General features: G+C 40.1%; 3 protein-coding genes across 3 annotated transcripts; 2 read left to right on the top strand and 1 right to left on the bottom strand.

The window, feature by feature from the left end:
* Positions 1–967: 967 nt before the first annotated feature.
* stx7l (syntaxin 7-like) lies at positions 968–8,620 on the bottom strand. The gene is made up of 10 exons (XM_069656294.1): positions 8,595–8,620; positions 7,033–7,126; positions 6,838–6,907; positions 6,450–6,540; positions 6,199–6,336; positions 5,175–5,221; positions 5,002–5,092; positions 4,823–4,895; positions 3,252–3,334; positions 968–2,826 (listed from the first exon to the last, which is right to left on the bottom strand). The coding sequence occupies exons 2-10, from the start codon at positions 7,115–7,117 to the stop codon at positions 2,731–2,733; spliced, it is 774 nt and encodes a 257-aa protein (XP_069512395.1). The 5' UTR covers positions 7,118–7,126; positions 8,595–8,620; the 3' UTR covers positions 968–2,730.
* Positions 8,621–9,799: 1,179 nt separating this feature from the next.
* LOC138585395 (protein LEG1 homolog) lies at positions 9,800–13,491 on the top strand. The gene is made up of 8 exons (XM_069657707.1): positions 9,800–10,088; positions 10,321–10,407; positions 10,529–10,602; positions 11,341–11,445; positions 11,563–11,681; positions 12,902–13,043; positions 13,141–13,237; positions 13,340–13,491. Exons 1-8 carry the CDS (start codon positions 9,800–9,802, stop codon positions 13,489–13,491), a joined length of 1,065 nt encoding a protein of 354 aa, XP_069513808.1.
* An 8,310-nt stretch (positions 13,492–21,801) lies between these two features.
* LOC138585409 (protein LEG1 homolog) lies at positions 21,802–24,264 on the top strand. Its single transcript, XM_069657723.1, has 8 exons — positions 21,802–22,096; positions 22,253–22,339; positions 22,421–22,494; positions 22,771–22,875; positions 23,085–23,200; positions 23,641–23,782; positions 23,933–24,029; positions 24,113–24,264. The coding sequence occupies exons 1-8, from the start codon at positions 21,802–21,804 to the stop codon at positions 24,262–24,264; spliced, it is 1,068 nt and encodes a 355-aa protein (XP_069513824.1).
* Positions 24,265–25,023: the final 759 nt, after the last annotated feature.

Below are 25,023 nucleotides of genomic sequence, written 5' to 3'. Positions count from 1 at the left end.
ATTGTTTAGAGGTCTGTGAGACGGCAGGCTTTTGTTTCCCTCCTGTTAGCGGTTAGCTATGGACATGCTGTTTTTCTCAAGGAACAGGAACATACTATTACATTACATACAATACTGATAGAATTGATCAGTCTTAAATATAGGTAATCGCAGACTCTAAACAAAGTTCAGCAGGTACATCATTTGGCCTTTGCTGTATTTGCTTCAGTGATAACTGGGTTATAAAACCTTCTCTGAACCTTTATTTTTCACAGCAAAGGTCAAACTAGCACACATGCAGTTTTTCAGTTCAACCCCAATAAACATTTAATGTCCAATACTGGTGGATACTGAGCTTCAGTCTTAGTCAAGGGCGAGGTAGATAACCATAAACTGTCACTGTGGGTAGTAAAACTTTACTCATTTATCTTCCCTAAAGTTCCTTTCCATCTACGGTTTACTCACTAAAAGTCTTTTATCTGCAAGGTTTAAAGTTAAACTCAATCTGAGCATCCAAAAGGTCAGTGTATCTGTCATATTTTCTAATGTGAAAGAAGCCATTAAACCCAGACCTGATGTTCTGTGTTACTTCTTGAGTATGCAACTCAAAATGCCATATAAGTACTGCGATGTTGACTTAAGGGGTTAATGACATTCAGTTTTTTCCAAAAAACAGCCACTTATAAATAACATTGAATGATATGTGAAGGCTCCTTTCTTTTGACTCCCACTTAGAACCTGCCTTCTGCTTTGAGTGTAAAACGTACTTATGAATTAATAAATACAATTCTGCAGTATTGGTAACAATTATGCTATGTTGTACTTGAGGAACCCCATAAAATAGGTTGAAATCCAAGACGGAGTATTTGGGATACAAAAATCCAATATACAGTATTTACACTCCAAAAAATGTTGTCAAATACTTCAAGATTTGTTAGACTAAAGTTGCCCTTGTGTTGAAAGAAAAAAACAATATGAAAGTGGTGAATTCAAATTTAATTCAAAATAAGAATTACATCATTTCTGTTTTCAGTAAAAATCACTTTTCTCATTTCAGGTTAAGTCTTTAAGTACATTAAGGTAATTTATTCACATGCACATGGTAGGCAGCTAAATTGCAGTACTCAAAAATATACGTGTTGCCAACATTTTACATTTTAGTTCAAAAGTTGTAGCAAGTATTCATTAGTGTTTGCTAAAATTTACTTCTCTTTAGGCTACTACAACTTTGGTTTGGGTAGGATGTCATTCACAGAAAAATTGTGAGAATCAGCACTTTTCAAAAGGCATTTCAAAACAAAAACACTTCCTGAGCGGTACATTCATACATCGAGGGCTATTTTTCTGTTCGCATTTGCACCGCGTACAGAAATACTGAAGTGAGAAAGACGGCCGGCAGTTTGTTGTGTGATGCTGGTTTCATGAATAACTGAGTTGGAAAGGAGACGTTAGAGTTTGTCCTTGTTTTGGTTCATTTATAAAGGCTTTCGTTACGAGATGCTGCAGCAACTCCGAACTAGGAGCTAAAAATGGCTCCTTTAAGGTTGTTATAAGAACTATAATCGAGAAAAATCACAAGAAAAATCTGCACGATCTTAAAACCTGTTCTTAGAGCTATGAAAGAGTTCTTCTGGTCAGAAACGGCTCGATGAGTAGAGCAAAAAATCAAGTCATACAGGTGTTTTCACCTAACTCTGCTGATTAGACCTCTGTGCTGGGCCAGGTAGACTGACGTGGCTAAGACCACCTTCAATATGTAACAACATTTAATCAGCAAAGTGATTGAAAACACCCGTGCAGTGTGTAGGGCACTAAAAGGATGCATTCCTTCTCAACTTTTTATCAACACAAACCATAAAATACAACTCAGACTATTACTTGACTTAACTGCCCAACAAAAAACTATTTGTCCAGTCACACGGAAACACGCCATCTACTTACAGTAACAACAAATTCATGTAATTATTTGGAAAGATTGGTTAATGCTGGAGTGTATCGTCCTCACACAATGTTTATGTTGGGTACAGTATGTACATTATTTCTTGATTAACATGAATTTGAAGGTAAATCATTTTTTTTATTATTTCTAAATTTCTAAAATGCAAAATATAATAGATTAAAAAAGCAATTATGAGATGCAGTTTTTCTACATTTTACTAGGGACATATGCTGGCTTTTAATTTTTCCCAAATTTATTTTATTTCATTAGTTTAATTGCTGAAAAATATAGAAAATTAGAGCTATTTATATCTACACTGTTAAAAAAAAGAAGAAGAAAAAGCAGCCGCAGCAAAGAGACAGATCTGAAGGTTAATCTCACTCTTTTGCCTGCCTCCAACAACTTGCTGCTTCATTGCACCCAGAAGGTTGTCTATTCTGTATCTCATTAAACATCCAGAGCTGGTGGTTCCAGCAAGACTGTCACTGAATGCACCATTAGTACCTCTAACAGTCAGATGAGAACTAAAATTATTAAACTTACAGTCAGAGTAAACAATGATTAAAAATAATTGATAGAAAAACTGATTAAAACAATAAAGCTACCAGCGCTAGTTTTGTTTTCACAGCGGAGTCTGCAGTCCTGTCAATAAGGACTGTGTTATCTGAAAAATATGATCAACAGTCTCACTGACTCCCCCGATGAGTAAATAACAAGAGGAGGATGAATAGAGGAAGGACGATCCTACACCCTTTGTCCATTCTGATGACTAAACAGGAGAGGAGGTGTAGCAGGAGAGGAAGAAGAGGCCCTCAGTTTTTGAGAGCGCCCCAGATGATGAGTCCAATAATAACAGCAGCTACAGCCAACACTATCATGATGATGCAAATCTTCTTCCTGGAGCTCCGCTGGAGGGTGGGAAAGAAAAAATAAGGTGGTTGTTTTATGGGCAATAAGTATGATGTAGAATCTGGCTGTTTTAGTTAGGCTAGCTTATGGTATGAAGTGACTCACAGCATGAATCAGAACACTTTGTGACTCAGCCTTCTCTTTAATTGTCTCCTCCTTTACACCCCCTTCTCTACGCCTGGTTTATGAGAGCAAACAGACTAAGAACCTATATTATACAAGGAGGTATGTGCAGGAGGTGGAGCACTTCCGTACACTTTCTGCTACTTTAAGAGCAACCAGTCTGGCTTCTATTTCACTGTTAGCCCAACAGCTAACTTCTCTAACGGTTGACTTCCTCTCCTCCTCCTCTGTCCTTAATCCTGTGTTTGTGTTTCCATCTTTGCTCTCTTCTCATCATCCTCTCTGTTCTATCAAGTATTACCTGGTATTCTGCAGCACGTGCCAGCTGCTGTGTGGCGTTCTGGACATTCACGTCTGCATTTTCCACGTTGGCCTCTATACTATCTGCAGAACACACAAGACACAAAGTTTACATGAAGCAGGGGGAAAGACACCAATTTTTCCTTCCCAATACTGTTCTGATACCTAGACTTTAGCACTGGTTTAAGCCGAGTACCCCCAATACTTGTGTAATAAAAAAATATACTTAGATTTAGACAGCTATTGTCTTTAATGCTAACCCTGTATGGATGTGATATGATTGCTATCATTGTTTTAAAGCCTGGTTGTGTTCGCTGAAGAAATACTAACCCGAAAACAAGCTGAGCTAACATTAGCGGTAGCTTGGCTAGCAGCCTCTCCTAACTTCCTGTGTCTGCTGTAGAGTCTAATGAACACAAATTTTCAACCTGAAACTGTTTAATATATGTTTTTAATGGTTTTAATTATCTGAACTTAAATGACATTTAAAGCTGTAAAATGTGTAACTGGACAACACAGACTGCTGACATTTTGCTAGCTTTTGATAATGTTACACTCTTTGCTAGCAGCACACGTTTCTTATTAGCTGCTGTATAACAGTAGTTGCAAGTGGCAGCAATGATCAATATTAACACTCTGAAAGCTACTGTTTTTGGAAAAGAACACACAAGTCAATCTGTTGGACTAATAAATTATGGTATCTGATCTGTGCATTGAATGGCATGCTTGCTGATACACAATGCTGCATGTTAGACAGTATCAGAGGCCTCTCCTATACTGGTATGGGTATTGTAACAACTCGAATGGGGAGCACATGTGATACAAATCAATGACTGTATAAAGATGGACAAGCGTCTCCATCTACTCTCATTGTGCAAAAGTGAAGCCAAACTCCCCCCCGCTGCCATCTTGCGATGGTGATGTCATTTGGAGCCAGAGCTGTGAAGTAGAGATCGGCGGGTACCACTTCCGCTAACCAAAACAAACACTTATTTAACACGCGTATTTAACAGCAGAGCAGCTTCTTGTGTTGGTCTGAAGCAGACGTTCACAGATATTTAAACTACAATGACTGTAGTGATTGTTTTAGTTACGTCTCCTCTCGCCGTTCCTCCTCTACTCTGCTAATCCGGAACAGATCGGCTGCAGGAGCCGTATTTGTCAACAGAGCTGTCAATCATCCTTTTTACAGCATCAAATAACTAATTAAAAATAAAATTGTCAGAAAAATGATCACTTGGATATAAATCGGCACAAGAACTAACTAATGACAGAAACATTTATTTGACGTGTATTTTGATTTTATAGTTTGACTAATGTCCCATCTGTTAACATGGAGGAGGCGGGCTCTATAACCTATACTGCAGCCAGTATGTCAGCAGGGGGCGCTCAAAATGTTTTGAGTTCACTTTTAGGGAGCTGTCATGTCATCCATCTTTTGATACAGTCTATGGTACAAACCTACAAACTTTATTTCACCTGTTATTACATAATTAAGCAGTTCAGGTGTAACATAATTAGAGGAACAGACGTGAACAGAAGTGATCTTCTAGCAGGTGACAAAAAGCTCACCGATCATGTCTCCCTGCTCGTGCACCATCATCCCCAGGTCCTTGAAGATGTCATTGATATCTGTGATGTCACTCTGAATCACACAAGGTAAAGACGGATGGTTCACGTAACTTCACGATGAACAACAAGCGCACAAGAGCTGCTGAGATACTGTGCATGTTAATGGTCATGTACTTTACCTCCAACTGCCTGATGGATGACTCTCTCTCCTGGATCAACTGTAGGTCTTCTTCAGTGATGGCCTCATCCTGAGCCTGCATCTGAGAGTCACTGCAGGAGGAAATGAGATTAATGAGATGAAAAAACAGTAATAATACAGAAATTATTTTAATGATCATAATGGAAAAGCTACCTGGGGAAAGGCGACACATTTCCAAAGCTGTCGTCAGGCTGTCCTCCCTGTTAAAGGAAAAAAAGAAGTTCAGATAAACACTCTGTGCTTGTACTTCAAATACACCGCAGAGGACATTCTTTATTGTTATTATGTCTACGTTGTGCTTTAAAACCTTAAATGCCCATGACTGATAACCTCATGAAATATATTTTTGCTGTAAGTACAGAACAGGACGTGTATTTGCATAGGGACATAGAGCAAATAAAACCTGTAGCTTTTGATTCCCCGGCCAATATTTTTTCAACCGCTTATCAGCATAAACAAACAATACTTTTCTGTGCAGTGAGGTAGAGTTGACAGAGTTGCCAAGAAAGCAGGCTGTCTCACGTGTCTACAACAGTCACAATACAAAGACACAGTATGTGGCACAGTTATGTTAGAGCGACAGTATGTGAAACTTAAAGAGGAGAAACCAAAACCGAAAAATACAAAGCTCAACAGACATTGCCCTGCATACAATTTTAAAAGTAAATGTCATGAAAATAACTGGATGACAATAATAAATATTACTCAAAAGACACAAAAAAAGTCAAACTTTTAAGATGCAGTTTAAAATGCAGCCTTTGGAGTTTCTATGATGTATCAGAGGGGTGTGCTATGAAGCGAGATTAGAGCGTAAGCCGGGTCTCTTTTAACCTGGCTAGATCACTATAGTAACCTAGTCGGGACCAGGTTATGTTTCAGTTTCAGCTTGTGGGAGGCACTGACAGCATTTTGTATGGTGAAATAAATACATTAATGTATGTATTAAAATAATACATTTCTGCAGCATTCCTCTCTTGCCTTATTTGCAGCAGCAGTGTTGGTTTTTACCGCAATAACTTTTATATAATCATCACCACTTCTCATTAAAACAGTCTGACTGAAGCAGACAGCCGATGATTGCTCCTTTTTGTGCAGAAGAAGCGTGTAAAAATGAAAATGACGTGTAAAACGGTCTACACCCTGGCATTGTGACCTTACAGGTTCAGCAGTTACTCACCGACACCCTGGAGCTGGCTCTCACTCTGGCCACAAACTCTCTCTCTTTGTTAGCCGCCTGCCGCTGGATGTTTTGGAAGCTGTTCAGGGCGGCCGAGAAGTCATTCAACAGACGCTCTTTCTGGATCTTTCTCTGTCGCTGAAACACACATAAAGTAAAGATGTTAACAGAAAGGCCACATATTAAACACTCTGGTACCAGATTAGCATAAAGAATTTACCAGGAATTACAAGACAGAAAGTGTTCAGCACCTGATCAGGCCCAACAGGAAGTCCACTGAAAGCCTTCATCAGTCTGTCTGTCTCCTTCGCTAGCTGGTTGCCTTGCTGCTGTTTCTGTTGCCTGGTAAACAAATAGATTTTTATTTCATTTTGTGAAAGTACAGAAACTTTGGCCAGACATTATTAAGACAAATTGCTGAAAGATGTGGTAGACTCATATCATCAGAACCTGCTTTCAGATAATTAGCAGTTGATTTGTCCTGTTGCCAAAAGCTGATTAGCTTTAAAATGCATTTCAGTATCGACCCAATATGCCATTTTAGATCGATTATTTGACATTTTTCTTACATGCATGGTTCAAAGGTTTTTTAAACTGTTTCTTAATTCTGCATATGCCACACAGCCCCCCAGAACTCACAGCGTCTGTCGTAGCTGGCTGCTGTCCTGCTCGCCTCCCAGCAGAGAAACTGCCCTCTGCAGCTCAGACGCTGGAGAGGAAGAACGAGAACAGACATTATTTATCTGTAATGATGCATCTCTGTGAGTCCAGGATGATTTACAAACTTGAGTCACTACTGTGGGTTTAATCTGAATGTTCGTGTGTTTGTATTACTCAGCAGTGTGATCTTCTGGATGTTGGAGCTGATGCTGTGAACCAAAGCACTGGGCTCCTGAAGAATCCCCGCCTGGTACGCCATGATGGAGAGCTGTGAGGACACACAACAACATACTCGGTCACTTTATGTGTTCATGAGTCAAATAAAGATGTCACCACCATATTTACCGAGGTTATATCAGTGTGTTCCTGTCTGACATATTTATCAGAAGCAATAAATGATAGTATGATATAACCGAAATTGCTGTATACAGTCCTCTCCCCTGCAAAAAAAAACAAAGTCACAAGATTGTTGTCTCCATGAAGACTCATAAACTCATAATAATAATTAGTCACAAGTTTAATCCCACAAATATGCTGTGTCTAAATATTTGTGTTCAACAGGAAATTAAACATTCAATGATGCTTACAAATTGGAGAACAAGCAGAAAGCACCTCCCACTGATCTGAGTATAGTCTCACATCATGTGATTAAGAGTGCAGTTAGCCAAAACTAAGGCCAAGCTGAAACTAAAAAACTAAGTGGTATAGCAAGTTTAATATTACAATAACAGCTTGTAACCTGTTAGATCATTAAGCTTAATGTAATTGAGACATAGTTGAAATAGCGGCCTAAACATGACTAAACATTTGAAATTGAAATATTTACTTTATGTATTGATAAACTGGCATAAGCCAATATGTCATTTTTGTATATGTCGATATTTCGCGCCGATAACGCTTAAATTATGCTTAAATGCTTGATAAAAAGGCTTGATGTAATGCTACAACTTTAACTCGGCGTGAGTGTGCGCGCGCACTGCATGCACCGTGCCTCTTCCGTCAAGCGTGAAGAAGGGTGCAAGGCATTTGCAGTATGGCACTTTTAAGTTTGTCCATTAAAATGATGCGTTTTTAATGGAGCATTTGCTCTGATTCACTCTTATCTACTATACAGCCTAATAAGCAGCAGGGTTGGGTCAGGAATGCGTACAGTAGGCCAGTCTGACAGACTTCCTGCACTTTGACTCAAGAGGACTGAAACCATGAGCAGTATGCAAATAACCATCTGCTAAGAAACTCGCTAATGAAGGCTGTTCGGCACTACTTAGTGTAATGTGTTGGAGTAACGCTAATGACATGTTACTTTGAATCATGGTTTTCGCTTCAGTCAAACTTGTTTAACCACTCCTGTGTGTCCGTATGCGAGTGTGTATCTGTCCCTTTAACCTACTTAAACTGTCAGCGGAACATGCGGAAATCACAGGAGCTTTGCAATGACAACAAGAAGGCTGCAAAGATTGTTTACTTGTAAGCCATTATGTGGGTTCACTTTATAAAAATATGAACTTTATTTAACTGTAGACTCCAACATGCAGCTGGTGGAGAAGTCATTAAGTCACAATCAGAGTCGGAGCACAATTTGCAGATGTTACTCTCTCGTTTTCCGAAGAACAAATACTTTGAACTTTTCCTAAAGATAAAAACGGCGTCATAACAAAGTGTTTATCGTGTCATGTGTCTGTACTGTGAACCGTCTCTGTATGTTAAGCACAGCAGTGTAAAAGTTTAAACTTTACCTTCCTTGTGACTTGTAGCAGCGGTGTATTTCCTGACTGTCAACCACTCCCCCGTCACATGATGTCTACAGCGCGGAGGTGAAATCATTGGTGGGACTGACTTTGTGATTTATGAGGCCTGTGCGTAGACTGGGCCTGTGTGAGACAGACAAAAATTAAACAGAAAAAATGAATGAATGAATACTATGAATAAGTCGACTTTAATCGAGTCTTATGTTGATTTGATAACACAAGCACAAGATAAAATGTTTCACCTTTTGGGACTTCTGGGGCTCCGTACTTTCCTCTACCTAAGGAAACAATGTTTTTTAAATTAATATTGATAAAAAATATCTGTCGTTAGTAGACATGTGACACAAAATATAATAGAACCATTAATTGACTTAATAATATGGGAAACAAATATGTACATTTGTACATGTACAAAAACATTTTTGGTCCAAATTTTCCAATAATGTTGCTTGGACGGCAACAAATCTTGGCTACAAGCCTGTATATCTGACCTAAGACCTTTACCTAGCATTACCTTGAACATATTTACATGTTCTTTTTGAAGCATCGTGCATAGATAAGTTGAACATGAGTGGTCAGATCAGTGCAGTAAGAGCAGTTTAGGTAACAGATCTCTGATTTTATTGGACGTCTGATGTCTTGTGATAGCCCTGTCCGGGCACTGTGTTTGCACATCAAGGTTCAAACCGGGTTAACCAAAGCTAAAAGACAACAGTTTTTGGTTATAAAATATTTTACAGACATCTGTTTAACGTTAGTTTAATGTTAGAACAAAAGCCTGTCAGGATCGCGGTTGCTTCGTAGGGATTACTGACATCAAATTAATGTTTAAAAATAGCAAAATTTTGAGAGAAGCATCAGCTTATCTGTGCATTTCCTTAGTTTAACTGACCTTTTGTTCTTTAACTAGCGCAAATGATTCCCATATGAAAAGCCTAAATGCCCCATGAGCGAGATTAAAGGTAAAGGTCTGCTTGTGACAAAACTAAGGGCTATTTACTTACATTATCTAATCGGCCTGTGAATGAGGGTCCACTGAACCCAGTGTTATGTGGACTAATGTGGGTCTTTGTGTGAGAGTGTTTTTGTGGGTCTAAACATTTGAATGTGAGCCGAGAGTATATAAGCCAATTCTCGGTCCAGGGAAGACGCACTTGACGGCATCTCCTCTCTGCAGTTCAAGCTCCTCAGCCATGCTGTGTCAGACAGTCCTCGGCCTCCTGCTGGCATGTGCAGTGTCTCTAAGCAGCACTGCTGTCATTCTGGATAATGGCATGCCCATCTTATGGGCGCAAACGAGTGAGCTGCCTATACAGAATAACATAGCGATACCCGTTGACCCCTTTAACTACCTTAACCGCATGAGCCTTTACCGGGCACTGATCAGTAGGACAGACTCGTTAATGGGACCCATGGGAACAGGTACCACTGAAAGTCCGATGTGGGGACTGCCACTGCAGCTTGGATGGATGCTGACTTCAGGTAAGATAAAAATTAGGTTCATACATTCATATTAAAACATTTAAGAGCAGTTGCAAGCTCTAGATATAAAAATCAACTTTCAGCAACAGCGTCTCACATGGAATAATTTCATATACAACTTTTACTAACATCTATTGTTGTCCTAAAACTGAGTGAACATAACATCTAAACCAGCTGCCGAACAATCTGGACACAAACTTATGACGTTGTGCACAATGTCTTGATTCTGCAGGGCGTCTTGCTGACCCAACTGGTGCTACAACTTGCGGCTTGGACACAGGAGATACCATGTGTATTTCAACTGATAGTTGGTGGGGCTGTAAGTAGAACATACACAATATAACATAAATAGTATGGTCAACATCTTTGAGAAAACTGCCTGACATAAAAAAATATTCTTGACTTGAAACACACAATTAAAACATTTCTTTCTCCTCCAGGTGAGAACTACTTCGTCTCTATTCTGCCCTTCCTGTCTGCTGCACAGCTCGGATTCATGGGAGATGGAGTTCAGGTACATGAGCAAATACAGCTTAAACTTAAAGTGACAGTTGAAATAAGCCAAAGAGTCTACCCTAGCCATCACAAACAGTATTTTTCACTAGCTAAGAACGTGCTCTGAGAGTACAATCTCCAGTGGTTCATGTTTGTGTGAAAGGGCAAGTCCAGGCAATGTCCTGACCTGATTATCCACACCCTGTCTGGAGTTTATTTGTGAAACCGGCTTAAGACTTAGCAGCCAAAGTCTACATGTCTACACTGAACCCCCAAATTGCTGCTGGGGGCATAGCCAACAGGTATGAATGTGTATAGATACTGACTGGGGATTGGCACTTAGGTCTTTGCCATCAGTGTGTGAATGTGACATGTAGTGTAAAAGCGCAAGACTAGAAAACGCTATATAAGTGCAGTCCATTTACCATTTACAGTGGCAATGCTAACATGCTAATGCTAAGCAAGTTTGATGTTTACTGTGTTAACTATCTTAGTGTAGCATGTTAGCATGCTACTATAATTACTGTTATACATAATTGCTTATGTACCACAAAGTTTCCAGAAACCATATACCGTGAAGCACTTTATGCTAAACAACTAAAAGGATTATTTCCAACATGGCAAATGGAAGGCTAGCACCTCCACTTTCCACAGTCAAGGAATTTAATGGAAATGACCCAACTACAGAAAGCGGACTGACCATGGATCCCTATATGATAATTATGATTGTAATAATGATTGATTTTGATATTATTAGGTCACGATGCTGGTGCCTGACGGCGTTACAGACTATTGCACATCCTATGATGACTGTAAAACTCGCTTTCCTGACCCCATGTCTAAGTGGGATGCCTTCTTTCAGGTAAATGCCTTACACTTGCACACAGAAATCCACATTCACATTTCTGATTTTAATTCATTTTAAATTGCTGGACGAAATGTAAAATCTATGTAATTTTTTTTGTATCGTGTGATAAAGGGACTGAAGGCTGCGGCTGATTCTCCTCTTCCTGCTAATGAGAAGAAAGACCTTCTCCTCGGTCTCTACTGGGAGGCTCAAATGAGTTCAACTAATACCTCTTCTGCATGCGACGCAAAGTAACCTACCTACCTACTTACCTATCTATCCAAAAAGCAGTAGTATGACATTCTCCTACACATATTCTGTTTCGGGCTGAGAAGATTGATACTCTCCTGTATTGTACTGTATGGCTGCGCAGAAGGGACGTCACCCAGTGGTATCATGACTGACTTTTAGAAGCCCTTAAGTAAGGTATTTAGACCATCGCCTTGTTGCCTTTCTGGGGCCAGAAGTTACTTCATATGGATGAGAGGGTGTCACTGAGATGGGGCAAGGGGTTAGCAATTACATGGTACACGTTAGCATTACCTGGCTATTGAGTTAGTTAACCATCGTGTTTCCCAGTGAATGGGATTCTATTTTGGTGGTTGATGACGGGGTTTCTTAAAGGAGAAGTTCGGTATTTTTAAACCTGGGTTCTATTTTAACAAATTTGTGTGTCGAAATGACTCATAGGAACAAAAACTTTTGGAATTAATCCAGTAGATAACCTCTGCTGTAGCTGCTATATAGCCGCAATGGCTGTAACATAATCCCCTGGGGCAATTGCGCCCAATGAAAGTACGTCCACTAAAAGTGCTTGTTTTTGCCGCTGACAGGCTCAGATTGTTACTCCAGGTGTCCGACAACATTACAGAAATGATCCCCTACAGAGATCGTCCTTTTTATAAAGAGAGATCCTTTTTGTGTAACCAGAAACAGAAGTCTCACTCTGAAATCTCGCAGGTGCACAGAAACTAATACCTACTAAACAGTCCTAACATAAATAATATTACCCTAGATTTTTACTCACCATAAAAACTGGAGCACAGACTTCCTAGACGCCCTGTAAGTCAAAAAAACACAAAGCAAGGCGTATTATTTATGCAAGAAAAACTAATCCCAAAAGGCAGCAACACCACAAACGCAGCTAAGAAGTCAAGTCAAGAAGAAGTGAGGTGACACCAACAGCAGCAGCAGCACCCACCTGTCAGTCAAAGTGACCACTCACCTAATTAAGCATTACTATAAGCCTTGATATAGAAAAAACAGATGAGTGCTGAAGAATTTCTTCCACATACAGTTTACATTAATAGAGTAGTAGCTATAGAGACCAAAACCATTTTATACTAGGGCCTTATGGGGATTGACTCACTTCTGGAGCCAGCTTCAAGTGGCCACTCGAGGAACTGCGGTTCATTGCACTTCTGCAATGGCTTCATTTTTAAGCCCCATTTCTGTCTCTCCTCTCCTTCAGGAAGAGCCACTACTCCGCTGCAGAAGTGTCATTCCTCGACGCCTGGCTGAACTCAGCCGAGTACGTTTCTGCGGCACATTTCCAATCCAGCTTAGAAAAGGCCGCAAAGTTCATAAGCCCTCTGCCAGGTCGAGTCTTAAGGGTAGGTACCCACAACTTTTTCCATCCTTTCATTTCTAATCATTAAAACCTCTATATCAATCTATCTTGTGTTCCATGTGTCACATCTGCACGTCTAGGAGGGCGATGTTGCCCCTAACATTGTTGATCTGAGTGATGAAGAGAACAACACACTGAATACCTTCTCCTGGATGGAAAACCTCAACAAAATGCTGGGTAGGGTAGCCACACAAAACCCTCACATAAATATTATAATATACACATTTATTACTGAGTCTATGAGCTTTTAAGAATGATCATGACCATGTCATCTACCAGGTGGGAGTTTGGTGAGAATGTGGACAAAAGCCATGTGCTCGGTGACCACACGAGAGAAAGGCAGAGCTCTGTTGGAGCAGGTCCTGACGACTCCCGCCTACAGCTCCATCACCTTCATGGGCGTTATCACTTCAATGGCTACAAGTTGCTGAGAGAAACACTCAAAGAAGAGACAAACGGCAACTGAAATGATATAATTGTATTCGCTTTTGCATCTGAAAGAGAAATATGAATACATTTGTGTCATTGGGTAATGCCTGATTATTTCTGTATTATTGAAAGATAGGTGTCACTTTAAGAATAAATTGCAATAAAAAACAAGACATACTGAAATTTATTTCAAGTAGTGGAAGTTTTTGGTCTACAGAATGTGACTATTTGACAGGCACAAAGATATAAAGTAGCTCCACTTTAGCCCATTATTACATTTAAATCTCCTGTGAGGAACTCTCAGTTTGTGTTGATTTTGGTGCCCCCTGTGGTCAAAGCTGTACCTCTTATCTCTTTGCTGTTTTTGTCCCGTACATGCTTAAGAGGTGGTTTTTAACAAAAAATATCATCCTGCTTTCTTTAACAGTCATATATCACTTTAAATATTTACCCTGGAAAATGTAAACAAAGGCAGCGTGCAGTTAATCGCTACGTCTGACACCTACCCCCTGGCAGCAGTTTCAGGCATTAAAAATAACTATATTGAAATAATCAATGTTGTCGCTGATGGTCTGGTTTGCTTTTGTAGGTCGTACAGAGGAATCAGAAATAATTTCAGTCCGTTTCATAACCAGTGAAAAACTCCTCACAGGAGCTTTAAATCTTTATAGCATTTATACATAGTTCTGACGATCCAATTACGTGCTGTATGTAATAGTATTCTGACAAGGTCCCTTCTGCATAATACGTAATACTTTACGATACCAAGTAAAATTGAACAATTATACTTGTATATGATAAATACAGGTGTTCTACTTGTAATCTGCAGTGTTACTTTAATAAAGGATCTGAACACTTCATCACAAGGACAGGACTTTACACATGTACCTGTCATGATTGTAAAAGCACCACATTGATTCACTTTAAATCATGCAGTGTTTGCCAGCTCTAATCTAGTCTAATAGCGTATCCCAGTGGTAATTTGAAGTACTTACCAATCATGAGTTGACAAATAGGGCAAGGGTCATGAAACGTGTGGTATTGTGATGACATGAATATTTGAAATAATACCTATAATAAGATCAGAAAAATATATTCTTTGGAAAGTGGAGAAAATCCTCTATGAGGGTTTTGACCGAATACATTAGCTGACCAGCGATACATTCGAAGTTCTGAAGTTTGCATGGTCTCCCTGTTGTAGTCTTTGGAAAGAGCTTCCAGGATGCTACTTGACAAACAAACATATCTTAGGGGAACACTGTGGCCAATATGTCCATTAGTTATTTTGAATTAATATCAGATGCAGCTATCTTGGCGAGTGAAATATAAACTTTACAGTCACATTCACACCTATGGGCAATTTTAAAGTAATTTTAGAGTTACCAATTAACCTAGCGTGGAGAACATGCTGGTTAGCATGCATGAGGACAACTGCAAAACTCTATATAGCTGGGATTCGAAGTCTTCTAGCTGTGAGGTGACAGTGCTAATCACTGCACCACCATGCAGCCCACAAGTAATTATTTCTCTTCAAAAATATAAATGTGCAAAATGCTGTTGTGGAGGGCAATAGGCATTTAGTTGCTTCTGCAGGAGACACATGTGGTGACAAGACTGGTTCATTTAAGTTATACGGTACGTGTTGTTCACATGCTAATTGCATTCCATGTGGATGAGCTCACTAGCTACCACAAGCTCTCTTAGCGTCTTTAGCTTAATAAAAAACAACTCTGGTAAGCTACTACTGCTCTCTCATTCTTAGGAACCATGGGGATGGACTAGTACATACCCAAGCTAATGAATTAACCACGTCTGTGTTCTGTTTAGCATTGATAACTTGTTTGCTAAACCCTTGTTACTCCATATCCGTGCCTCGATTTGGGGGCTGCATCCTTTGAAGGACACGGCCTACAAAGGATGAGTCATTCGTAGCCTGCGTAGACCGCTAAGGCTGAACTGAAATGAGACGGTCTGGTCCTTGGAGGATTTCCTGTTTGCGTCACCAGCCCTTAATCTTGAGTCACCAAACGTCGCCTAGCAACAGGTAGCTAGAGGGCTAACAAGCTTACATAACTAACGTCGCGTAACTTAACCCCCTTTCGTTATTTTTAACATTTGTATCGCTAGCTATTGGATTAAGTAGAAACCTTAAACTTTTACATTTAAAAGTGGATTCCTTGACATCTCATTTGAATTGGCAGGCAATGAATCCCGGGATACGCTAGGAAATGCGCCCTCCATTTCCTGGGCCACAAAGGATCCATCAGGCGCATCCTTCATGGCCCAGGAAAAGGAGGATGCATTTGTTGGACGCATCGAAGGAGCCTTCGAAATCAAACGGACTTCAACACACCGCAGTGACATAATCGGCCTTCAAATACATCCTTCGAAGGATGCAGCCCCTGAATTGGGACACAGCAAACAGCACCATCCTCTTGTCCCATCTGGCTACAGGAAACCAACATGATGACGGCCAAAATGCTGTACTTGAGGCTTCAAAAAGGTAGTTTACAAACCAATGGGTGACCCAATGGTGGCTTCATTATTGTACTTTATATATTTTCTAGGTGCTTGCCCACTGAAAGCGAACTGACATTTACTGTGTTTGTCAAGCTGATTTGCTGCTCAAAGCATGCTGGGATATTTAGAAGCAAGCCAACAATGGAGGAAGGTCGATTGTAGCAGGAGAAGCTGTGGCACTCTGTTGTCAACCACACTCTGTTAACTCTGAGGGATATTCCACAGAAAACACTACTGATGTTCAGTAACCAGGAGGGGGCACAGCAGCACACATAATTCTGCTCAACAGTGGGAAGGACAGGCATGGTAACAGTAGTTAAGAGGGGCAGGCTTTGTGAATTAATTGAACTTGCCTTGTAATAATTACTGAAACAGAGCAGTTAGTTCCACCTGTGCTTTTCTTGATATGAGAAATCCAACTGTGTGCTGGGGAAAGGTCTATGAATCAAGAACCCGCGAGATGAATATAAATTTCACCAAGCTTGATCTGTGAAAGATGGAATAACTACCATTGAATCCAGATTTAGTCAGCTAGTCAGATAAATAACCAGTTCTCCGAGAGAGCTTATGATCAATCTGAATAGTTAAAAACATGTTGATGAAACTTTGATGATTTCATCACTGTGAATATAGGATCAGTAAAGAGATAAGACATTGCTTTGTCCACAGGGGACACCAAAATCTACACAAATGAAAGTTCCCTTTCTAAAAGTTGGAAAACAAGCCTTTGTATAATTTCCTGGATTCACTTTTTTTTCTTTTTGGCACAGAAATCATTGAACCTTCAAGCTATATCAAAGGGATCAGTGAAAGTAGAACGTCCTTCTCTAAAGACTAAAGGGCATTGTAAGGATTCCTTTTTCCTTTGAAATAGCTGATTAATATTCCATGTAGCCTCGATATAACTGTCAGTTTTTGAAGATTTGTAAGTGGCTAGATTTAAGGGAGTTGGCAGCGAAATATATTTTTGAAAGGTTTGTTTTTACATCTTGAGGACTTGCCCAATGCTTACACGCCAGGCCCAGCCTCAAGCATGGCCAACACAGCAAGAGCCATAGGTAGGGTGTGAGCAATGGGATCTATCAAAAGAAGATGGACATTACCATTCGCAGGCCACACAAATCCATTCCTCAAATAGGGGATAGGTTGTGGGTTGTTACCACCAGGGACCAGGTTTTTGCAGTGTTGGTGTCCTTATCCATGTCAGTTCTTGGGAAAAGTAGTTGCCCTATCAAAAAGGGATGCCCTGTCGCCTTAAATGCATGCTGCTATGGCTGTTAATGACTGCAAAGGGCATGTCAGGATTCTACTTAAAATTGCAGCAGGCAAAGGAAGGTTGCTGCTGTGCTCACAAGGTGTCGGGTGCTTTGAGGGAATGGTGTCAACCTTAGCTACTTCACCCTAAGCCACTGGGGCCAGGGTATATCTGAGGTTCCAGCTGGATGCATCACAGAGGGGCAGGCCCAAGTGGGACTGATGTGCAGCGGTTGCCATGGGTCAAACCAGCCCTCTCTAATGTCCTGACACGACATCACCCCAGGCCTGCCCCTGCCCTTAGGAGTTGAGAGCATCATAGGAAGCACTGGGGGCAGGGCACTCTGTTCATCAAAGAGCTTTGGTGGGAAATCTGTTAGGCAGATTTTTTTCTTCAGAAAAAGTGGCATTCTCAGGCCACCTTTAGACCCCTGAGGACTTGACAAGTTCCCCTGGTTTCTGACGTGTCTTCTAAGCTGCCCTGTCAATGCACGAAAGCTGCTGTCAACTTCTACCAGATGACACAGGAGTGATCTAGCATCCCAATCCGGCATTCATGCCAAAAGTGCTCTCTGATATTCTTCAGAATCAGTCAGTGGAGATGCAATTCCTCCTCCCCACCAAGGAAAGGTCCCCATCCAGCGAAAAGGGGCCATTATGGAAAACGCGTTTTCAACGCAAAAAATACTACCGCTGCAGGGAATGAGGGCACACTATACATGTTTCTCCCCCTTTTTTCTAACCCCACACACACCAAGACACACATCCACATGCCTCAGATACACACACACACACTCCCTTTTTTCCAATTCTTGCGGTCCCATCTGCAATTTTGAACCCTCACGTGGCGCAACGACCCACATGGTCGGTCACCATCTTACTCTCTCTCTCTGTCTGTCTGTCTTTCTCTCATATACGCGCATATACAAAGTGTGTCACTCTTTTTGTTTCATAGTTTTAGCTGCATGTAGTTTAGCTGTATTTGTATTATTATCGTATCATTGCTTGTGAATAATGCTGCTTTGTTTAAATATATTTTATTATACAATGTAAACATGTAAAAAAGTGTTTAAGTATTGGCATTTGATAAGTAAATGGCTGATAATGTCAAAATAAGCAATGTGCTCCAACCACATCCCAACATATGGACAACGAGGTTCAGACAGGTCAACCAAAGCTACTGTAACAGACTCCAGTTCATGGTTATTCAACCTTTTACATACCTTTCATAAAATGACATTTAACAATATTATAATATTTGACATTTAAAAATAGTTCCCAAACAGCATTTAAAAAAAAGATCATACAGACTGGAGGACTGAAAGTTTGTCCAATTGACCATTTGCTTTCTAACTAGTGCATGTGATGAAGTCACATGGAGCATTACACAGTAATCAGAGTTTGCTGTACTCAGTGGGTTTTTTGAATGGTGACCCTCTTTCAGAGAATTTGGCACACAGTAAATGTTTACTAAACAGCTGGTATCTGCTCTCCTTGAGACAGAGATTGACTTCTGTTAACCTACGGGACATAGACATCATCAGTATGCAAAACAGGTCTTTGGGTTGTGTTATACAATATATGGTGAGTGAAGGTTTAAGGGACACGATTAATTAAAGAGACAGGACAAATGTTTCATCATTTTTTACTCGAAGGTTTTATCATCTATGTATACATGGTCTCTATTTGGTGCACAATATGGGTCCAAATTGACCCGAGTGAATGATTTTGCTTTATAAATGTGCATGTTATGCGTTTTATTCACAGAGAATTTCTCCTCAATTATCGCTGGTTATGAAACAGACTGAAATTAATTCTGATTACTCTATATCAAGGGAACTCAATTAAACTTGAAAGAGGTCCAGTTAGAGATTTCTTTTCTCAAGCAAAGGTCCGGAACATCATAATGTCTGACCTGCGCTATGATTCAGTACCATTTATACATCTTGAATGTCTGTCAAATCAAATAAAGAAAATACAATTATGCTTAATAGTTTTTACAACAACGCTAATAACTTTAACACAGAGCTCTCATAATTTAACAATAAAAATAATAAATACTTCAATATTGGTAAGGAAATATAGTGTGTGTTTGCATGTTGGGGTGTCCGGGGGCAAATTTTGAGTGTCAAAACCTTTATTTTCTGTATTTTTGGTTTATTTTATGACCCAGTTTGTGATGGAAGTGTCCTTATTTGTAGATTAAAACAAATAATGTAAGGTCTGGTACTAATGGTAGTATAATGTTGTCCAGAAATCAAATGAAAGAGAGAGACAGCTCTTCACTGAAGCTGCTGTCTCTCTGCCTCCTGACAGAATTATCAAAAAATTTGACCATAATAGGAGGATTCACTTTATATTTAATTTCATGTTTGCCAAATGTTATTATATGTTTTGCCGAAATGCAGTTGCATTAGACTATGTCTCATGGTGAGTTTTAAAACAGGCAATGACTATGAAATAAATAACATTTAAACGCACTGTACACTGACGGACTGCTGGAGAGAGCGAGAGCGAGGGGGAGAGAGAGAGGGCACATACCGGTACATAAAAGAACAGAACTGCGGAAATAAGAGGAAAACTAGTCATGATGATGAAGCTTGATGTAGCTCTGTGTAACTCTCAGGTTTATCAATGAAGTGTTTGAACTAAACTGCAGCCTGGAGTCTCTGTTAACAGAGACAATCGGAGTGGCAGTGTCAGATGATGTCCGCGTTTAATAATCGCCACAGTCACGGAACATAAACGAGTCTGTCCAGTCTTAAAAGCTCGGTTTTCTCCACTGCTCTCATTTTAGCGCACGCCATGTCTACTTTTCCCTAACTCACTTATTTTCTCCCACTGTGTCTCTGTAACTCTCTTGTCGGCTGGCTCTTCAGTCTGTATCTGTATTCTCACACACCCATTGGGTCAGTCGCGATCTGAGTGACAGATTTGATTGGCTGAGTAGCGTCACGCGTGATGATTTACAACGAATTCATTGATCTGCGAGTTTCTTGGACCCCCAAATCACTACTGCAAAGACAAAAAAGCTGCGCAAGTTAAAATAGATGCCGTCGTCCGCCGTTTGGGGACCGCTGCTCTTTATGACCTACAAAAGCAAACCAGACCATCAGCGACAACATTGATTATTTCTATGTAGTTATTTTTAATGTCCGAAACCCCTGGTGGGGGGTAGGTGTCAGATGAAACTGCATGATGCCTTTGTTTTAATTTTGCAGGGCAAATATTTAAAGTGAGTGATACATATGACTGTTAAAGAAAGCAGGATGAGACTTTTTGTTAAAAACCACCACTTAAGCATGTACAGGACAAAATCAGCCAAGAGATAAGAGGTACGGCTTTGTCCACAGGGGGTGCCAAAATCAACACAGACTGAAAGTTCCTCAGAGGAGCTTTAAGTGTTTTTTTTTAACAGGAAGATATTTTTTTATTTTTTGCAAGAGAAAAATTTTTGTATCACTACCCCAAAAATTGTACATTGCACCTTGTCTCTTAAATTTAGCACAGTCCCTTGTTAACATACTGCACATTTTTGTACTAAATATACTGCTCTTTCAAACCAAACAGATACATCGCAATTATTTTATTTTAAAAAAAAAACTCTTTAATTTTAATATATATATATATTTTAAACGTTATTATATTTAATTTCTTTTAACATTAGTAGCCTGCTGGTATTTACTTTGTTCACTATTTTTATTGTATTTTATGTTTACCATAATGCACCAGCAACACAGAGTCAAATTCCTTGTATATCAAACCTACCTGACAATAAACCCTGATTTCCTGTCAGGAAATATAAGAGAATTCAAAGTCTTTAATGTCATGAGGATCAGTGCTTTGCAACTGGCACAGACCCAAACATCCCACTTTTTCTTCATATAGATGTTTAAAAAGTTAACAGCTTGTGCTGCTTAGTGCAACAGACCCACGTGCAAGGATCATAGCCACCAACACAATGTAGTTAATGGTTACAACTGTCCATGATGATGAAACAGGCAAGTGAATGTGGATATATTGACTACTACTGGGTACTACTGGAACTGGAATGCAGAGGGGGGCAATCCTTCATCCCTGCAGGTCATCTTTGACCCGTGACCACAAGTTTCATTGAGAATGTGAACTACATTTTTTGCTAGATATCAAGGCAGAGAATTAATACAATGAAACATTTAGCTATCTTTTAAATCATACTGAGAATGAACATGGGTCATAGGTTCATAAGTGGCTTTCTGAACCCCCATAACAGGGTTTAGAAAGCAATCTAGATAGGAAGCATCGGAAGGTCTTCTTTCTTAAAAATATTTGGAGGTCATTGGGGTCTATGTACAGACATTATCTTATCTGTCCGTGGATGTCCATGAGGGTCCACTGAGCAAAGTGTCATGTGTATCGACATAAGCATGTGCCTGTGTGTTGGCTCATGTTAGCCCTAACATGTGAACGTGAGCAGACTGTATATAAGCCTTGTATGTGACAACTCTTAAGTCCAGGCAAGACATACTAGACTTAGTCAGACTCCCAGATCCTCAGCCATGCTGCGTCAGACGGTCCTCGGCTTCCTCCTGGCATGTGCAGTGTCTCTCAGCAGCTCTGCTGTCATTCTAGACAATGGCATGCCTATTTTGTGGGCGCAAACTATGGGTATGGCTGAGCTGCCAAAAGAGGGTGACATCATGACTCCTAATCCCTTCAACTACCTTCACCGCATGAGTTTGACCCGGGTGATGATCACTGCTACAGACCCCTTTATGGGATCTATGGGGAATAATGACAAAGAGAGTCCTCTGTGGACATTGACACTGCAGCTCGGATGGATGCTGACCTCAGGTAAGATCATTTTTTCCCCTCTTCTTTGCAAACATGGATAGTGAATCATTTAAGAGCAATAACAGTTTTTTAAATCTAGTCCTAAACAGATTGCACATAAGATTATACACCAACTACCAAACTGATGCCGTCAAATGCAATGTCTTGATTCCACAGGGCGCCTAGCTGACCCAACCGGTACAACAACCTGCGGCAAGCCAGATGGAGATACGTTGTGTGTTTCTCCTGAGAGCTGGTGGGGCTGTAAGTCGGACATACACACAGACACAGACGCAGACACAAAAACAAATATAACGCAGTAAAAACTTCTTCTTTCTCGTAAAGGTGTGAACTACCTTGTCTCTGTGCTGCCGTTTCTGTCTGCTGCCCAGCAGGGCTTCCTGGGTGAAGGAGCTCAGGTACAGTTTAAGAAAGGAAGGACTGAGTCTACATCCATGCTAGCAACTCCCTGAGGCTGTACTTCAGGACTTTGGCCTAACATCAACATGTTGACATGCTTAGAATGAATGTTTTTTGTGAGTAGTAAATGTATTTGCAGTCCATCCAACTGTCCAGTCCAGGTGATATTTTACTGTTTGACTGTGATTTTGTGTCCTCAGGCTAATGTTAGGCCTGCTAAAAGCTATACATGAGATAACAATGATTGTAATGAACGATTTTTTTCCTATTATTAGGTGAAGATGCAGGTGCCTGAAGGAGTAACAGGCTATTGCACCACGCATGCTGAGTGTTCAGCTGCCTTCCCTGAAGTTATGACTAAGTGGGACGCCTTTTTTCAGGTAAATGATTTACGCTCACACAAACAATGGTAAAGCGTAGTATATCCTCGTTTAACGTAAAGACTGATTTAAACTGAGGGTTTGGAGTTAATAATTATAGGCATACACAACATAACGCATGGAGGTGTCTTGGCACCTAAATGTTTAAAGTTTCAATGCTAAATTGCTGGAGTTTATGTGTAACATCTGTAATGTTCTTTGTGTTGAAGAGTCTCACTTTGGCTTATTCTGCTCTGCCTGACAATGAGAAGAAAGACGCTATCCTTGGTGCTTTCTGGGAGGCCCAGATGGCTTCAATTCAAGCATCTTCTTCATGCGACGCCAGGTAATCCAGCTATCTAGCTAGCGATCTATCTATCTAGCTAGCTAGCTAGCTCTTGAAATGGTCCTTATGACAAATTTAAGGGACGCAGCTTGCAGCAAGTTAGCATAGCTAAGCGTAAAGACTGGAAACAGAGGGTAACAGCAAGCGAGGCTATTATATCCCCTTAGTTTGAATCATCACTGCTTACTTTAGATCCTCTAAACGGGGATTTTCTCATCGGTAAATTGTGAAACACTGCACAATGGGACTGTAAGCCACAGGTAGCGCACATGGAACTGACACTGATTTATTTTTTTGTTACATTGTGGAATTTATGAAGGCGCCATAGATTGGAAACATTTTCACAGTCAAAGTCCAGAAGTTTACCTGCTCCCAATCTTAATGCTAAGTTATGCTAATATTTTTAACCTCTCTGTTCTCTGTCCCTCCTCTCCCTTCAGGAAGAGCCAGTACTCCAGTACAGAGGTGACATTCGCAAACAGCTGGCTGTACTTATTTGATTACCTTGCAGCTGTATATTTCCAAGCCACGTTGGATGACTCTGCCAAGTTCATGGCTCCTCTGCCAAGTCGTGTTTTAATTGTACGTACCTACAACTCCATCTATATGCCTACATTATTTTCATTTTATATATGATTAAAAAACATTTTTGTTCTTATATTATTCATAAAATATGTCATATTTTTGAAACCTGTGTATGTATCAACATTTTTTTCTGACCTGTACATCCAGGAGGGGGACAAAGCCCCTAGAATAGCCGATCTGAGTGCGGAGGAGAACCACACCCTGCATATCTTCTCCTGGATGAATAGCATCAACACTTTAATGGGTACGGAAGACACACACACGCACACGCACACACACGCACAATAATTGTATAATTATTATAACCATAATTGTGTCTTCTAACAGGCGGGTCATTGACAAGCGCGTGGAGACGAGCCATGTGTTCAGCTGAGCTCAGAGAGAAAGGCAGAGACATGATGGTGCAGTTGGTCCTGAACCCAAGCTTCCCCACCACCTCTTTCGTGTCCATCGTCTCTGGAATAGCTGCAAACTGCTGAGACAGCTAGAGAGAGAGAGAACAGGACAGCACCATCAATTATATGATTTAAGTCACAAAGTTAAAGATGAATGTAAAAGTCAAAAAATCTGACTTGACTTTTAGAGTAAATAAATCAGGATCACTTTTGTTTTATCAGCGTTGTAGCTGCCCCATTTTGGATGAACTAAATATGATGCGAACACTGCGTTTTTCCTTTGCCGAACAAGCCAATGAACTTTCTATCTTGAAAATAAAACTGCTACAACAGAAGATCCTGTCTTTGGACTCTTCTTTATTGAACAATGTGCTTGAGTTGTATTCTTTGTCTGCATCCACTCACCGACGTAATGACGCAAATAGCTTTGAGGGCTGATGATCGGTGCTAAATTCACTGGCTAGAGGTCAAAGGTTATTGTGTGAAAACATCTCTGGCACTTAAATCAAGACTTATTTCTGGCGATATTAGATTTAGCTTATCTTAGGATACATTTAGTGAAGAACTGCACTTTAGTTTCAGGTTTTAGGTACTTTCACTTTATATGAGTATTTCCATTTTTTATTAAACTACATTCCCTTCATGGAGGATTGGTTTCTAAAGTTTAATGGGCTACCTAACAGTACATGAAGTAGTTTAATACCTCCACCTGGACCAATGACTACATAAAACACATTTATATGTATAAGATTTATGTAATAGTAGTCCTACAGGGTCCATTCTGCATCATACCTAATACTTCTATGGCCTGGAATATGGGCGTATTTTTACACTACAGAACTG

Source organism: Semicossyphus pulcher, unplaced genomic scaffold (genome assembly GCF_022749685.1).
Source record: "Semicossyphus pulcher isolate SPU_LCO1_2020_fin unplaced genomic scaffold, fSemPul1.0.p SCAF_11, whole genome shotgun sequence".
Lineage (NCBI taxonomy): Eukaryota > Metazoa > Chordata > Actinopteri > Labriformes > Labridae > Semicossyphus > Semicossyphus pulcher.
The sequence above is the reverse complement of the archived record's forward strand: the minus strand, read 5'-3'. Positions and strand labels throughout refer to the sequence as shown.

Coding starts and splice junctions, on each gene's coding strand:
- stx7l (XM_069656294.1), bottom strand. CDS start 7,117: ATGGCGTACCAGGCGGGGATTCTTCAGGAGCCCAGTGCTTTGGTTCAC. Junction 6,337..6,449: donor TTCCTGTTGGGCCTGATCAG/GTGCTGAACACT, acceptor TGTGTGTTTCAG/CGACAGAGAAAGATCCAGAA. Junction 5,222..6,198: donor GAGCCAGCTCCAGGGTGTCG/GTGAGTAACTGC, acceptor TTCCTTTAACAG/GGAGGACAGCCTGACGACAG.
- LOC138585395 (XM_069657707.1), top strand. CDS start 9,800: ATGCTGTGTCAGACAGTCCTCGGCCTCCTGCTGGCATGTGCAGTGTCT. Junction 13,044..13,140: donor TGCCAGGTCGAGTCTTAAGG/GTAGGTACCCAC, acceptor CTGCACGTCTAG/GAGGGCGATGTTGCCCCTAA. Junction 13,238..13,339: donor AAACCTCAACAAAATGCTGG/GTAGGGTAGCCA, acceptor GTCATCTACCAG/GTGGGAGTTTGGTGAGAATG.
- LOC138585409 (XM_069657723.1), top strand. CDS start 21,802: ATGCTGCGTCAGACGGTCCTCGGCTTCCTCCTGGCATGTGCAGTGTCT. Junction 22,097..22,252: donor CGGATGGATGCTGACCTCAG/GTAAGATCATTT, acceptor TTGATTCCACAG/GGCGCCTAGCTGACCCAACC. Junction 22,876..23,084: donor AGTGGGACGCCTTTTTTCAG/GTAAATGATTTA, acceptor TTTGTGTTGAAG/AGTCTCACTTTGGCTTATTC.